Here is a 14,548-nt window from a genome sequence, read left to right as displayed (position 1 = left end):
CAGGGCTTCCCCCTCCTCCTTTTCCATTCTGCCTGTCTTTTCGAAATGTCAAGTACCCTGGAATATTTAGTTCCCAACTTTGGTCACCTTGCAACCATGTCTCTGTAATGGCTATTAGATCAAAGCCATTTATCACTATTTGTGTCACTAATTTATCTATCTTGCTATGAATGCTCCATGCATTCAGATAAAAGGCCTTTAATTTTAACTTTTTACCATTATTCCCTGCTTTCACCTTATTCACTGATGCACTATTACCGTTAAACTCTCTGTCCCTTCCTATCACACTCTGCTTATCTTTACCCAGATCGCTACACTACTCCATTGCCTTGACTTTTCTATTTAGATTTCTAAACTTCCCCTCACCTGACACCTCCCTCACTTTTTTCTTTAAAGCCCTATTTTCAGCCCATGTTATTTGATTTGCCAGGACACTGTGGAGTTTAAGTGGAGCCCGTCCCAATGGAGCAGCTCCCTCTTTCTTCAGTACTGGTGCCAGTGCCCCATAAATCGCAACCCCTTCCTCCCATGCCACTCTTTGAGCCATGCATTTAACTCAATGATCTGCTTGTCCCTATGCCAATTTGCACATGGCTCATGTAACAATCCAGAGGGGGAATAGTACACTTGTACTGAAATGGAAATTTTCACCAGCATTCCAATGCCAGTGAACAGAGCTCTATATGTACATAGAAGTTTGCATGCTGAGCGATCTGCTTTGCCCAAATACCAAGCGATGCACAGTCAGCAGTATAACTCTCTGCTGCCAACTCTTAGCATGAGCAGTAGTCCTAATCCCATATACCCACCCGGTTATATACAGATTAATATACTGCTCAACTTAATTAAAGAATATCTCATTAAAATATGATTTTTTGTTTTACTCCCATTCACTCAAAGGAAGAGGACCAAAATACATTGACAGACACTATACAGTAACACTCAAAAGTCTATTCTACTAAATATACTTAATTAAATCGCGAGTCTATGACCTCACCCGTAAATGTAAAACTCTCACTATATAGGGAAATAAAAATCCAACAAATCCACTGGACATTCCAAACATACTGCTACACTGAATAATGTCAACAGAATAGTTTACAGTTTAAATGCATGAGAAATATGTCTGACATGTGCAAATAGGAAACACAGGCATTTTACCTCTCTGGAAAGTTTCCAAATCCCGAGGTACTACGGCTTTTTTCTACTTAAGAGTAAATAGTTTAAAAAAAAGACATTTCTGTATGCAACTGCTTGTTGTTCAACAGATTATTCTGAGAAATGCGATACTTTCCCCACAACGGCATACATTTATGTAGCAACACTTCAGCCAACTTTAAATGAGGACATATAACTTGATTGAGCAATTCTACAAACAATTTCATGCACTGTTGAGCTATCAACTCACTCTTACGGTCTTACAAACCCCAATAGATGTGAATATAAGTAGCTAAAAGCTACTTTTTCCAGTCATTTCTTTTAAATGGTTTTCACTTACTTGATCGCGGTCTCCTGCAAAGCAACAGCTCTTCATAGTGCAGGAATTGAAATATCCTTGGTTATCAAACTCAAACACAGACTGTGGCGAGTGAATGTCATATAATACTGGAGGCAGGCGACGCCGCAGTGCCAACAGCTGGGTCCCACTACTATTGAAGCGGACACTCATGGCACTCTGCATGGGAAGTTTTCCTCCATAACGGAGCAAGGAGCTACAAGAAGAACACAGGGGGTTACAAAAACAATCCTAGCAAACTACCCACCTGTAGAAAATCTGATTATTAGAGCACTTGTATCTGTCATGTGTTTCCATTATGTTTATGTAGAGACCCACTATAAACCCATCTGCTTCAGACAAGCAACCAATGTCTCCATAGAAAAATCAATCCCAAGTAAGGCAAGTGAACACTACATGTTTATTGAGCAGCAATGTTTCTCATACCACAACTAATTGATTGCAGATTTATACAGGAGATTAAATAGAAGCTCATCTGATAGGGAAAGTGTCACATTATCCTCAATTTCAGAAATATAGCACATTGACTGAGAACTAGTGAAACACAATTCGGGATAATGTCGTTCAAGTGCCAGTCAAGTCTTTCACATTTGGATTCAAATCAAAGGAGCCCAGAATTGTACAGTTGGAGCTTCCTGGCGGCATTATTTCTTTATTTTGCTCCATCTGCCAAAATCATAAATGTTTCTCAATTTCTCTAGCCTCACTGTCCGCCCCACTTCCCCCCCGCCCCCCACTCTGCCCTGCCAACTATTTTGGCATAACTCAAAACCTATTTACAAGACTAGAATGAACAAAATAAGGTTAGGAACAGAAATTTGATTATAAATTCATGTCTGCTAAGAAACAAAAACAAATAGGCTACACATCAATCACAAAGATTTCTAGATGCAAGATATATTTTTCTCTAATTAGTACACTTAAGTTACATTCAAATTCTCTAATGTTTCAATGCACCTGCTATTCTGCGCAGGGAACTCAATATTTGAAAATAATCTAGATCTACTACAAGATATTCACTTATCGATGAACGCCTGAGGTTGGAAAGCTTATTATAGAGTATGAGAAGACACGTTAAAAATAACGCAACACATCAAGTAGTATACATGATGTGCCATAAGTATCCCACAAGAACTGTCTCGATTAATTTTTCTAATCTCAGTTGACCGTCACGGAGTCTGGAATAGTATGTGGCGTGGGATTGGTAGGGTGTGGCGAGATTGAGAGTGGGGAAAAAAAAAAATTGAAACATGTTTATTTTTCCAGTTAGTTTTATTCATAGCAATAATACAGTATGTCCAGTTGAACTGTAAAAATCATAGACTCATAGAAATTTATAGCATGTAAGGAGGCCATTTCGGCCCATCGTGTCCGCGCCGGCCGACAAAGAGCTATCCAGCCTAATCCTACTTTCCAGCTCTTGGTCCATAGCCCTGTAGGTTACGGCACTTCAACTGCACATCCAAGCACTTTTTAAATGTGGTTAGGGTTTCTGCCTCTACCACTCACTCATTCAGGCAGTGAGTTCCAGACCCCCACAACCCTCTGGGTGAAGAAATTTCCCCTCAAATCCTACCAATTACTTTAAATCTATGCCCCCTGGTTATTGACCCCTCTGCTAAGGGAACTAGGTCCTTCCTGTCCACTCTATCTAGACCCCTCATAATTTTATACACCTCAATAAGGTCTCCCCTCAGCCTCCTCTGTTCCAAAGAAAACAAACCCTGCCTGTCCAATCTTTCCTCGTAGCTAAAATTCTTCAATCCAGGCAACAACCTCGTAAATCTCCTCTGTACCCTCTCTAGTGCAATCACATCTTTCGTGTAATGTGGTGACCAGAACTGCACGAGGTACTCTGGCTGCGGCCTAACTAGTATTTTATACAGTTGAAGCATAACCCCCCTGCTCTTGTATTCTATGCCTCGGCTAATAAAGGAAAGTATTCCGTATGCCTTCTTAAAAACATTTCCACCCAACTCCAACACAAATAAATGCCCAGTTTCTTAGCTATAGTTTTTGATGAAAAGCTGCAAGGGGAGTTCCAGCTGAACATTTGTCTTAACTCCCTTGCCCAGCCAACTTCACTTCCTTGACAGCACGTTCTACAGAAATAGATATATTTGGCTCACTGATGCGGTTGCACAGTAGGGCCAAAGTCAGATGTTCTACAGTTAAAAAAAAACCCAATCAACTCAAGGATGACCGCAAGGAGGTTTAAAAAACTGTTTGAGTGTAATTTTAGAAACAAGGAAGCCCTATTTTAATAACATTCAGAAACCAAAATAAAAGGAAGAAAGCAAACCAGCTCTGATCCTTCTAGCCACTTGAACCTCTATCTCTGGCAAAAGTCTCAATTTCATATATTCCTGCTTTCCTCATCCTCCAGACTACAATCGGGATCTCATTGTGTAGGTCTTCCATTACGTTCTAGGGAGGTCTTACTAAATGCCACATGCTCTACCAACAGCTTCCGATGGCACCAGATAACCGTTTTGAAATTGGTGACATTTTCTATGACTAATACAAAAACACACACAAAAATCTAAAAATTGAGATGCACTCTCTTGCTTTCCTCAACTTAAACTTTCCTGTATAAGTTTTTTCATCAATTTTGTTTCCTTCACTACTGGCTCATCAATAAGCAACGACAAATTTACAAAAAAAAATTTGTGCATTTAGAAAAATGAGTTTACTATTTAGTACATTTTTAGCACCAATTTTAAAACTCAAAACAATTTAAAATTTTTTTTTTTTTTTTTTAAACAGTAGTTATATTTATTCTTAATGTGTACTTGTTCTCCTCCCTCGTTTACTAGAATTGCTGAACGATGGTAATTTTTGCTGAACTATAGTAATCTATTGGAATATTCTGCTGGAAAATTCCAAGGAAACAATTCTCTCATATACTCTATGAATACAGAACTCTTGGCTAGGCAGCAAAGTATGAAAATTTAAATCAAGCATACCACACACCCAAACAATAGAAGACTGTCAATCTGTACTATAAACGCAGGTCGTTCCAACACTGGGTGCATGTGACCAGTCAGTATAGTACTAGTCTTGCTTCCTGTGAAAACTCTCTGCTCTTACACCCTCCCTAAAACAAAAATCAAAAAGGCAGCATGGGTCTAAAGTAGACCTAAAACTTACAGTTCAGTCAGTCTTTCCTCTACCATGGTTTAAGAAGTCACACATTTATAAGAAAAAGCATACTTATCATGAATGATGCAAAAAAGCTGGTACATATCGTATACTCTGCTGCTCCAAGAGCTCGAAATGTTGCTTAAATATCCCCCTAAATTGTTAATCCATAGAAGATAATCCTTCCAAAATACTGATTATAGCCCCTATTCTAACAAACAATATGGTTGCTGGTTTCAGCGATGAAAAGGTTTTTTGTCCTGTAAGTCTGCATATATAGTTAAAATTCTGTTCTAGTCAGAATTAAAATTGATTCTGTTGTTCTTTGTTTTAAAGCAATGAACAGGCACCCAGTCTAACAAGGCAGCTAGCTCATCTTTCAATTGGGGTTTAATTACAGTCGGGGCTTTATACAGTATATACTTTTTACACCAGTGACCACAATTTTGGAAATAACCATGCAGAGGAGATGAGGGGGGAGAAGAGGCAGAAGTGGTGAAAGGGGGTCGTGTCCTATTTTCCAGCTTGCTCTTCTGGGTGGATGTCTATGGCAGGTGAGGTTGAACAAACATGGTTGTCAAAAATAACCACTTTTTGACCGAGCACTGACCATGGTGATAAAATATCTGAGCCTTCAGTAATATGCAAGTTAAATGATCAGTTCCATTCAAAAAGGCATTCCTGAAACTAGGAAAGAAGAATTTTTCGACTTCAAACCAACTCACTATCTCCAGCATCCGCAGTATTTTGCTTTTCTTTCACTTTATCCATTTAATCAGTTGAAGGATTTTTAATGCTCAATAATGGCCAAAGATATTAAACTATTTTCTCATTGAGTATTTCAAAAATAATAAAGCCTAAAATGTATACAGTGTCTTAGTACATCATCAAAATATCTCAAAGCACTTCACACAATTACTTAGAGTGCAGCAACTGCTGTTGTAAACAGCAAGTGCCTGTGAGAAGACATAAAACATCTGAAGGATTTCCTGCAATACAAATCACACATCCATTATTAACAGATTATATACTGAATTAAAAAGTTACGAAAATCCAACCTCTATAATATACACTTAAACAAAAGACTTAACGCTCAGTAATATCCAATGCCATAAAAATATCTCAAAGCAGTTACAAACCCTCTCTTTACCCCCAGAAACACACATCTTCAGGCAATTTAGCTAATACATTGAGCAGTCACCCATCATCTGCCCTTCTGAGCTAGGCCCCGAGAAATCCCTGGGGGAACAATCCAACAAACCTCCAAACGAATTCCCAGCCTTGAACACACAATACTTGGTTTTAACTGCCAGAACCCCAAATTTCTCATCCTCACCTCCCAGTCATTAGCTCCCTAACACACAAGTCCTTCCTAGTATAACAAGAAAATGGGTTTGTTCTAATAGCCATTACAGAGAAGTGGTTGGGAACTAAATATTCCAGGGTACTTGACATTGTGAAAAAGACAGAAAAATTGAAAAGGAGGAGGGTAGCCCTGTTAATAAAGGATGACAGAAGGACAGTACCGAGGAAGGATCTTGGTTCGGAAGAGCAGGAAGTACAATCAGTATTGGTGGAGATAAGAAATAACAAGGGGCAGACAACACTGGTAGGAGTAGTTTATAGGCCCCCTAACTGTAGCTATACTGTTGGACAGAGCATTAATCAAGAAATCAGAGGAGCTTGCAAAAAGGTAATGCAATAACCGTAGGGGACTTCAATCTTCATATAGACTGGGCAAATCAAATTGGCAAAAGTAGTTTGGAGGACAAGTTCATGGAATACATTCGAGACAGCTTCCTAGAACAATACGTTGTGGAACCAACCAGAGAACAGGCTATTTCAGGTCTTGTCTTGTGTAATGAGATGGAGTAATTAGTAATCTCATAGTAAGGGATTCTCTGGGGAAGAGTGATCATAATATGATAGAATTTCACATTGAATTTGAGAATAACGTCGTTAAATCTGAAACTAGAGTATTAAAACTTAAATAAAGCCAATTACATAGGTATGGGGGAGAGTTTGCGATGGTAGATTGGAAAATTAGATTAAACGGTATGACGGTAGGTAAGCAATGGCAAAATTTAAAGAAATATTCCAAAATTCTCAACGAATATACATTCCACTGAGAAATAAAAATTCACGGGAAAAGTGATCCATCTGTGGCTAACTAAAGAAGTTAAGGACCGTCTTGGAATAAGAGAAGATAATTATGATGTTGCCAAGAAGATAAGTAAGCCTGAGAATTGGGAGAGCATTAGAAACCAGTAAAGGATGACCAAAAAATTGATAGAGGGAGAAAATAGAATGAGACTAAACTAGCAAGAATTATACAGATTGTAGGAGCTTCTACAAGTGTGTAAAAAGGAAGAGAGTAGTGAAAGTAAATGTGGGTCCCTTAGAGACTGAGACAGGAGAAATTATAATGGGGAATAAGGAAATGGCAGAGACGTTAAAGAAATATTTTGTACCTGTCTTCACAGTAGAAGACACAAAAAAATACCAGAAATAGTGGGGAGCCAAGGGTCTAAATTGAGTGAGGAAATTAAAGTAATTAATATCAAGAGAGAAAAAGTACTCGAGAAACTAATGGGACTAAAAGCCCACAAATCCCCTGGACCTGATGGCCTACATCCCAGGGTTCTAAAAGAGGTAGCTGCAGAGATAGTGGATGCAATGGTTTTGATCTTCCAAAAAATTCCCTAGATTCTGGAACAGTCCCAGTGGATTAGAAGGTAGCAAATGTAACCCCGCTATTCAAGAAAGTAAGAGGAGAAAACAGGGAACTGCAGGCCAGTTAATCTGACATCATTCTTCAGGAAAATGCTGGAATCCATTATTAAGGAAGTGGTAACAGGGCACTTGGAAAATCATAATGCGCTTAGGCAGAGTCAACATGGTTTTATGAACGGGAAATCACGTTTGACAAATCTAGTAGAGTTTTTTTGAGGACGTAACTAGCCGGATAGATAAAGAGAAGCCAGTGGAGATAGTATATTTGGATTTTGAAAAGGCATTCAATAAGGTGTCACATTAAAAGGTTGTTACACAAGATAAAGGTTCATGGGGTTGTGGGTAACATATTAGCATGGATAAAGAATTGGTTAAAGACAGAAAACAGTAGAAATAAATGGGTAATTTTCAGGTTGGCAGGCTGTTACTAGTGGGGGTGCTGCAAGGATCAGTGTTGAGGCCTCAGCTTTATACTGTAATCTATATTGGCCCAGAATTTGCAGTCGGGATGACGGTGAACTGGCGGCGTTCGCTGTCATTCCACCTTTGAAACTGACGGCAATAAGGGAACAGTAGCATAGTGGTTATGTTACTGGACTAGTAATCCAGAGGCCTGGACTAATAATCCGGAGACTTGAGTTCAATTCCCACCACAGCAGCAGTAGAATTTAAATTCAGTTAATTAAATAAATCTGGAATAAAAAGCTAGCATCAGTAATGGTGACCATGAAACTATCAGATTGTCGTAAAAAACCATCTGGTTCACCAACGTCCTTTAGGGAAGGAAATCTGATGTCCTTACCTGGTCTGGCCTATGTGACTCCAGACCCACAGCAATGTGGTTGACTCTTAACTGCCCTCTGAAATGGCCTAGCAAGCTACTCGGTTGTAACAAACCGCGACAAGAAACAATAATAAGAATAAAACCGGACGGACCACCCAGCATTGACCTTGGCACCAGCTTCGGACACGACAACGGCACAAACAGCCCAGTCAACCCTACAAAGTCCTCCTCACTAACATCTGGGCAACTGCGCCAAAATTAGGAGAGCTGTCCAACAGACTAGTCAAGCAACATGCTGACATAGTCATACTCACAGAAACATAATTTTAAGCAAATGTCCCAGACTCCACCATCACCATCCCTGGGTATGTCCTGTCCCACCAGCAGGAAAGATGCACCAGGGGTGGTGGCACAGTGGTATACAGTCAAGAGGGAGTGGCCCTGGGAGTCCTCAACAATGACTCCAGACACCACGAAGTCTCAAGGTATCAGGTCAAACATGGGCTACTGCTGATGATCACCTACCTACCTCCCTCCCTCAGCTGATGATTCAGAACTCCGCCATGTTGAACACCACTTGGAAGAAGCACTGAGGGAAGCAAGGGTACAGAATGTAATCTGGGTGGGGAACCTCAATGTCCATCACCAAGAGTGGCTCGGTAGCACCACTACTAACCGAGTTGGCTGAGTCCTGAAGGATATAGCTGCAAGACTGGGCTTGCAGCAGATGGAGAGAGAGACAACACGAGGGAAAAACCTACTTGACCTCGTCCTCACAAATTTACCTGTTGCAGATGCATCTGTCCATGACAGTACTGGTAGCAGTGACCACCGCACAGTCATTGTGGAGATGAAGTCCCGTCTTCATACTGAGGACACCCTCCATCGTGTTGTGTGGCACTACCACCATGCTAAATGGGATAGATTCAGAACAGATCTAGCATCTCAAAACTGGGCATCCATGAGGTGCCGTGGACTCTCAGCAGCAGCAGAATTGTATTTCACCACAATCTGTAACCTCATGGCCCGGCATATCCCTCACTCTACCATTAACATCAAGCCTGGTTCAATGAGGAGTGCAGAAGAGCATGTCAGGAGCAGCACCAGGCATATCTAAAAATGAAGTGCCAACCTGGGGAAGCTGCAACACAGGACGACATGCATGCTAAACAACGGAAGCAGCATGCTATAGACAGAGCTAAGCGATCCCACAACCAACGGGTCAGATCAAAGTTCTGCAGTCCTGCCACATCCAGTTGTGAATGGTAGTAGGACATTTAACAACTGATGGGAGGAGGAAGCTCCATGCACATCCCCATCCTCAATGATAGCGGAGCCCAGCACGAGTGCAAAAGACAAGGCTGAAGTGTTTGCAACCATCTTCAGCCAGACGTGCCGAGTGAAAGATCCATCTCGGCCTCCTCCGGAGGTCTCCACCATCACAGAAGCCAGTCTTCAGGCAATTCGATTCACTCCATGTGATATCAAGAAACGGCTGAGCGCACGGGATACAGCAAAGGCTATGGGCCCCGACAACATCCCGGCTATTGTGTTGAAGACTTGTGCTCTAGAACTAGCCATGCCTCTAGCCAAGCTGTTCCAGTACAGCTACAACACTGGCATCTACCCGACAATGTGAAAAACTGCCTAGGTATGTCTTGTCCACAAAAAGGTCAAATCCAATCCAGCCAATTACCGCCCCATCAGTCTACTCTCAATCATCGGCAAAGTGATGGAAGGTGTCATCGACAGTGCTATCAAGCGGCACTTACTCACCAATAACTTGTTCACCAATGCTCAGTTTGGGTTCTGCCAGGACCACTTGGCTCCAGACCTCATTACAGCCTTGGTCCAAACATGGACAAAAGAGCTGAATTCCAGAAGTGAGGTGAGAGTGACTGCCCTTGACATCAAGACAGCATTTGAACAAGTGTGGCATTAAGGAGCCCTAGTAAAATTGAAGTCAATGAGAAGCAGGGGGAAAATGCACCACTGGCTGGAGTCATACCTAGCACAAAGGAAGGTGGTTGCGGTTGATGGAGGCCAATCATCTCAGCCCCAGGTCATCGCTGCAGGAGTTCCTCAAGGCAGTGTCCTAGGCCCAACCATCTTCAGCTGCTTCATAATGATCTTCCCTCCAACATAAGGTCAGAAATGGGGATGTTCGCTGATGATTGCAGAGTGTTCAGTTGCATTTGCAACTCCTCAGATAATGTAGTCTATGCCCGCATACAGCAAGACCTGGATGACATTCAGGTTTGGGCTGATAAGTGGCAAGTAACATTCACGCCACACAGGCAATGACTATCTCCAACCAGAGAGTATCTAACCACTGCCCCTTGATATTCAATGGCATTACGATCGCTGAATCCCCCAACACCAACATCCTGGGGGGTCACCATTGACCAGAAACTTAACTGGACCAGCCACATAAATACTGTGGCAACAAGAGCAGATCAGAGGCTGGGTATTCTGCAACGAGTGTCTCACTTCCTGACTCCCCAAAGCCGTTCCACCATCTACAAGGCACAAGTAAGGAGTGTGATGGAATACTCTCCATTTGCCTGGATGAGTGCAGCGCCAACAACACTCAAGAAGCACGACACCATCCAGGGCAAAGCAACCCGCTTGACTGGTACCCCATCCACCACCTTAAACATTCACTCCCTCCACCACCGGCACACCGTGGCTGAAGTGTGTACCATCTACAAGATGCACTGCAGCAACTCACGAAGGCTTCTTCGACAGCTCCACCCAAACTTGTGACCTCCGCCATCTAGAAGGACAAGGGCAGCAGGTGCATGGGAACACAATCACCTCCAAGTTCCCCTCAAAGTCACACACCGTCCTGACTTGGAAATATATCGCTGTTCCTTCATAGTTGCTGGATCAAAATCCTGGAACTCCCTCCCTAACAGCACTGTGGGAGTACCTTCACCATACGGACTACAGCGGTTCAAGGCGGCGGCTCACGTTCTCAAGGGCAATTAGGAATGGGCAATAAATGCTGGCCTTGCCAGCGATGCCCACATCCCAGAAACAAATTTTAAAAAACTTCGGAAATCTTGAAGTTGTGGTCTATCTCCCCCCTCCAACAACACCACCCACCCCCCACCCCAGTGCCGGCAATCTGTGTAATTAGCCAAATCAAAGATAGACACAAAGAGATTCGGTGTAACTGGGATTGTTACAGCCTTATCACTGCTAACAAATGTTAAGGGCCTAGAAAACTAATTTTAATTCTGTGCAGTGTAAAATTTGTCCATTTTAATAAAAATTTAAATGAAGAAACTTTTCAAAAAATATTTTTTAAAGTTTGTCCATCTTTATTTCAAATGTAAGAAGTCACACAACACCAGGTTATAGTCCAACAGCTTTATTTGAAATCACAAGCTTTCGGAGCGCTGCTCCTTCGTCAGGTGCTCCGAAAGCTTGTGATTTCAAATAAAGCTGTTGGACTATAACCTGGTGTTGTGTGACTTCTTACATTTGTCCACCCCAGTCCAACTCCGGCATCTCCACACCATCTTTATTTCAGGTTTGCCTTTTCCCATGTGAGAGCACCAATATTTGTTTCACTCTAACATTTTTTTAAAGTTCGAATTTTAAGGGCTTACTCTTGTTCACTGAGAATTCTGCCTTTTGATTGGCTGCTTAGACAGCCTGTTGACGTTACAGCAGTTCACACAAGGGAATCCCCATTAAGTTCTGTTGATTTGAATTGAAGGTCAGAAAACCCGAAGTTCTCGACACAGGGATCATGAGAGCCTTGTGCGGAGCATACTTTGGGGCCAGCAGCAAACGGACAAATAACTTAGATGAAGGGACGGAGTGCAATGTATCCAAGTTTGCTGACGTTACAAAGTTAGGTTGGAAAGTAAGCTGTGAGGAGGGCACAAAGAGTCAGCAAAGGGATATAGACAGAGGTTAAGTGAGTGGACAAGAAGTTGGCAGATGGGGTATAATGTGGGGGAATGTGATGTTATTCACTTTGGTAGGAAGAATAAAAAAACAGAATAGTTTTTAAATGGTGAAAAACTATTACATTTTGGTGTTCAGAGGGATTTGGATGTCCTTGTACACAAAACACAAAGTTAACATGCAGGTGCAGGTACAGCAAGCAATTAGGAAGGTAAATGGTACGTTGGCCTTTATTGCAAGGGAGTTGGAGCACAAGAGAGAGAAATTCTTGCTGCAATTGTACAGGGCTTTGGTGAGACCACACCTGGTGTACTGCATACAGTTTTGGTCTCTGTACCTTAGGTAGGATATACTTGCCTTAGAGTGGATGCAACGAAGGTTCACTATAGGATGAGAGGGTTGTCCTATGAGGAGAGATTGAGTAGATTGGGCCTATACTCTCTGGAGTTTAGAAGAATGAGAGGTGATCTCATTGAAACATACAAGATTCTGAGAGGGCTTGACAGGGTAGATGCCGAGAGGCTGTTTCCCCTGACTGGAGAGTCTAGAACTAGGGGGCATAGTCTCAGGATAAGGGGTCCGCCATTTAGGACTGAGACGGGGATAAATTTCTTCACTCAGAGGGTTGTGAATCTTTGGAATTCTCTACCTCAGAGGGCTGTGGATGCTCAGTCGTCGAGTATATTTAAGGCTAAGATCGATAAGGCTAAGGAAATCAATGGATATGGGGATCGGGCGGCAAAGTGGACGGGAGGTCCAAGATCAGCCATGATCTTAGTGAATGGCGCAGCAGGTTCGAAGGGCCGTATCGCCTACTCCTATTTCTTATGTTCTTAAAAAGAAAGCATTCCTACAATTAAATCCAGTACCACTTACAGCCATAATTATTTAAAAAAATATACATGAGAAAGGGCTGTAATGCATTTAAACAAAAACTAGGTAAGAAACAGTAATTGTCTAGATTGCAGATAACAAATTAGGCCACTTGAATTTCCCCAAATCTGCACCTCATTACCCAACATCACATTAGGGAACTAAAATCTGTTTTTTTATTCATTCACAGGATGTGGGTGTCACTGGCTAGGCCAGCATTTATTGCCGATCACTAGTTGCCCTCGAGAAAGTGATGGTGAGCCACCTTCTTGAACCACTGTAGTCCAAGTGGTGAAGGTGCTCCCACAGTGCTGTTAGGTAGGGAGTTCCAGGATTTTGGCCTAGTGACAATGAAGGAACGGCGATATATTTCCAAGTTGAGATGGCGTGTGACTTGGAGAAGAACTTGGAGGTGGTGGTGTTCCCATGCGCCTTCTGTTATCCATCTAGGTTGCGGGTTTAGGTGGTGCTGCCGAAGAAGCCATGGCGAGTTGCTGCAGAGCGTCTTGTAGATGGTACACGGTGCACCGGTGGTGGAGGGAGTGAATGTTTAAGGTGGTGGATGGGGTGCCGATCAAATGGCCTGCTTTGTCCTCAATGGTGTTGAGCTTCTCGAGTTGTTGGAGCTGCACTCATCCAGGCAAGTGGAGAGTATTCCATCACACTCCTAACTTGTGCCTTGTAGGTGGTGGAAAGGCTTGGGGGAGTCGCTTGCTGTAAAATACCCAGCTTCTGATCTTCTCCTGTAGCCATGGTATTTATGTGGCTGGTCCAGTTAAGTTTCTGGTCAACAGTGAGCCCCAGGATATTGATGGTGGGGGATTTGACGATGGTGATGCCATTGAATGTCATGGGGAGGTGGTTAGACTCTCTCTTGTTGGAGATAGTCATTGCCTGGTGCTTGATTGGTACGAATGTTACTTGCCACTTTATCAGCCCATGCCTGGATGTTGCCCAGATCTTGCTGCATGCAGGCACGGACTCTTTCAGTATCTGAGAAATTGCAAATGCAACTACAAACTGGGCAATCATCAGCGAACATCCAACTTCTGAAATTATGATGGAAGGAAGGTCATTCAGACCCATGTAGTGATGCCCTGAGGCAAAGATGATTGGCTTCCAACAACCACAACCTTCTTAAATAACAGAAAATGCTGGAAACACTCAGCAGGCCAGGGCATCATCCGTGGAGAGCGAAACAGAGTTAAAGTTTCAGGTCTGTAACCCTTCGTCGGAACTGGAAAAAGTTAGAGACGTAACAGGTTTTAAGCAGGTGCAGAGGCAGGGAAAGGGGGGGGGGGGGAGGAGAGGAGAGAACAAAAGGGACGGTCTGTGATAGGGTGGAAGGCAGGAGAGATTAAATGCTGCAAATGGGGATGGCAGAATCATCAACAGCTGCCGCCTGAAAAAATAGGGGCAGAGGTTATAGTCTGAAATTGTTGAACTCAATGTTGAGTCCAGAAGGCTGTAAAGTGCCTATTCGAAAGATGAGGTGCTGTTCCTCGAGCTTATGGTTATGCTTCATTGGAACAGTGCAAGAGGCCGAGGACAGAGAGGTCAGAGTGGGAGTGGAGCAGAGA

At 42.6% G+C, this 14,548-nt stretch overlaps 1 protein-coding gene across 1 annotated transcript in view; it reads right to left on the bottom strand.

The window, feature by feature from the left end:
• dcaf5 (ddb1 and cul4 associated factor 5) overlaps positions 1-14,548 on the bottom strand; it is a 141,601-nt gene that overhangs the window by 64,069 nt on the left and 62,984 nt on the right. Inside the window, exon 6 of the mRNA XM_086003577.1 lies at positions 1,499-1,712. Coding sequence (XP_085859703.1) covers positions 1,499-1,712 — 214 coding nt within the window. The remainder of the gene's footprint in view (positions 1-1,498; positions 1,713-14,548) is intronic.

Source organism: Somniosus microcephalus, chromosome 12, assembly GCF_052327205.1.
Source record: "Somniosus microcephalus isolate GS21.2 chromosome 12, FLI_Smic_1.0, whole genome shotgun sequence".
Lineage (NCBI taxonomy): Eukaryota > Metazoa > Chordata > Chondrichthyes > Squaliformes > Somniosidae > Somniosus > Somniosus microcephalus.
The sequence above is the reverse complement of the archived record's forward strand: the minus strand, read 5'-3'. Positions and strand labels throughout refer to the sequence as shown.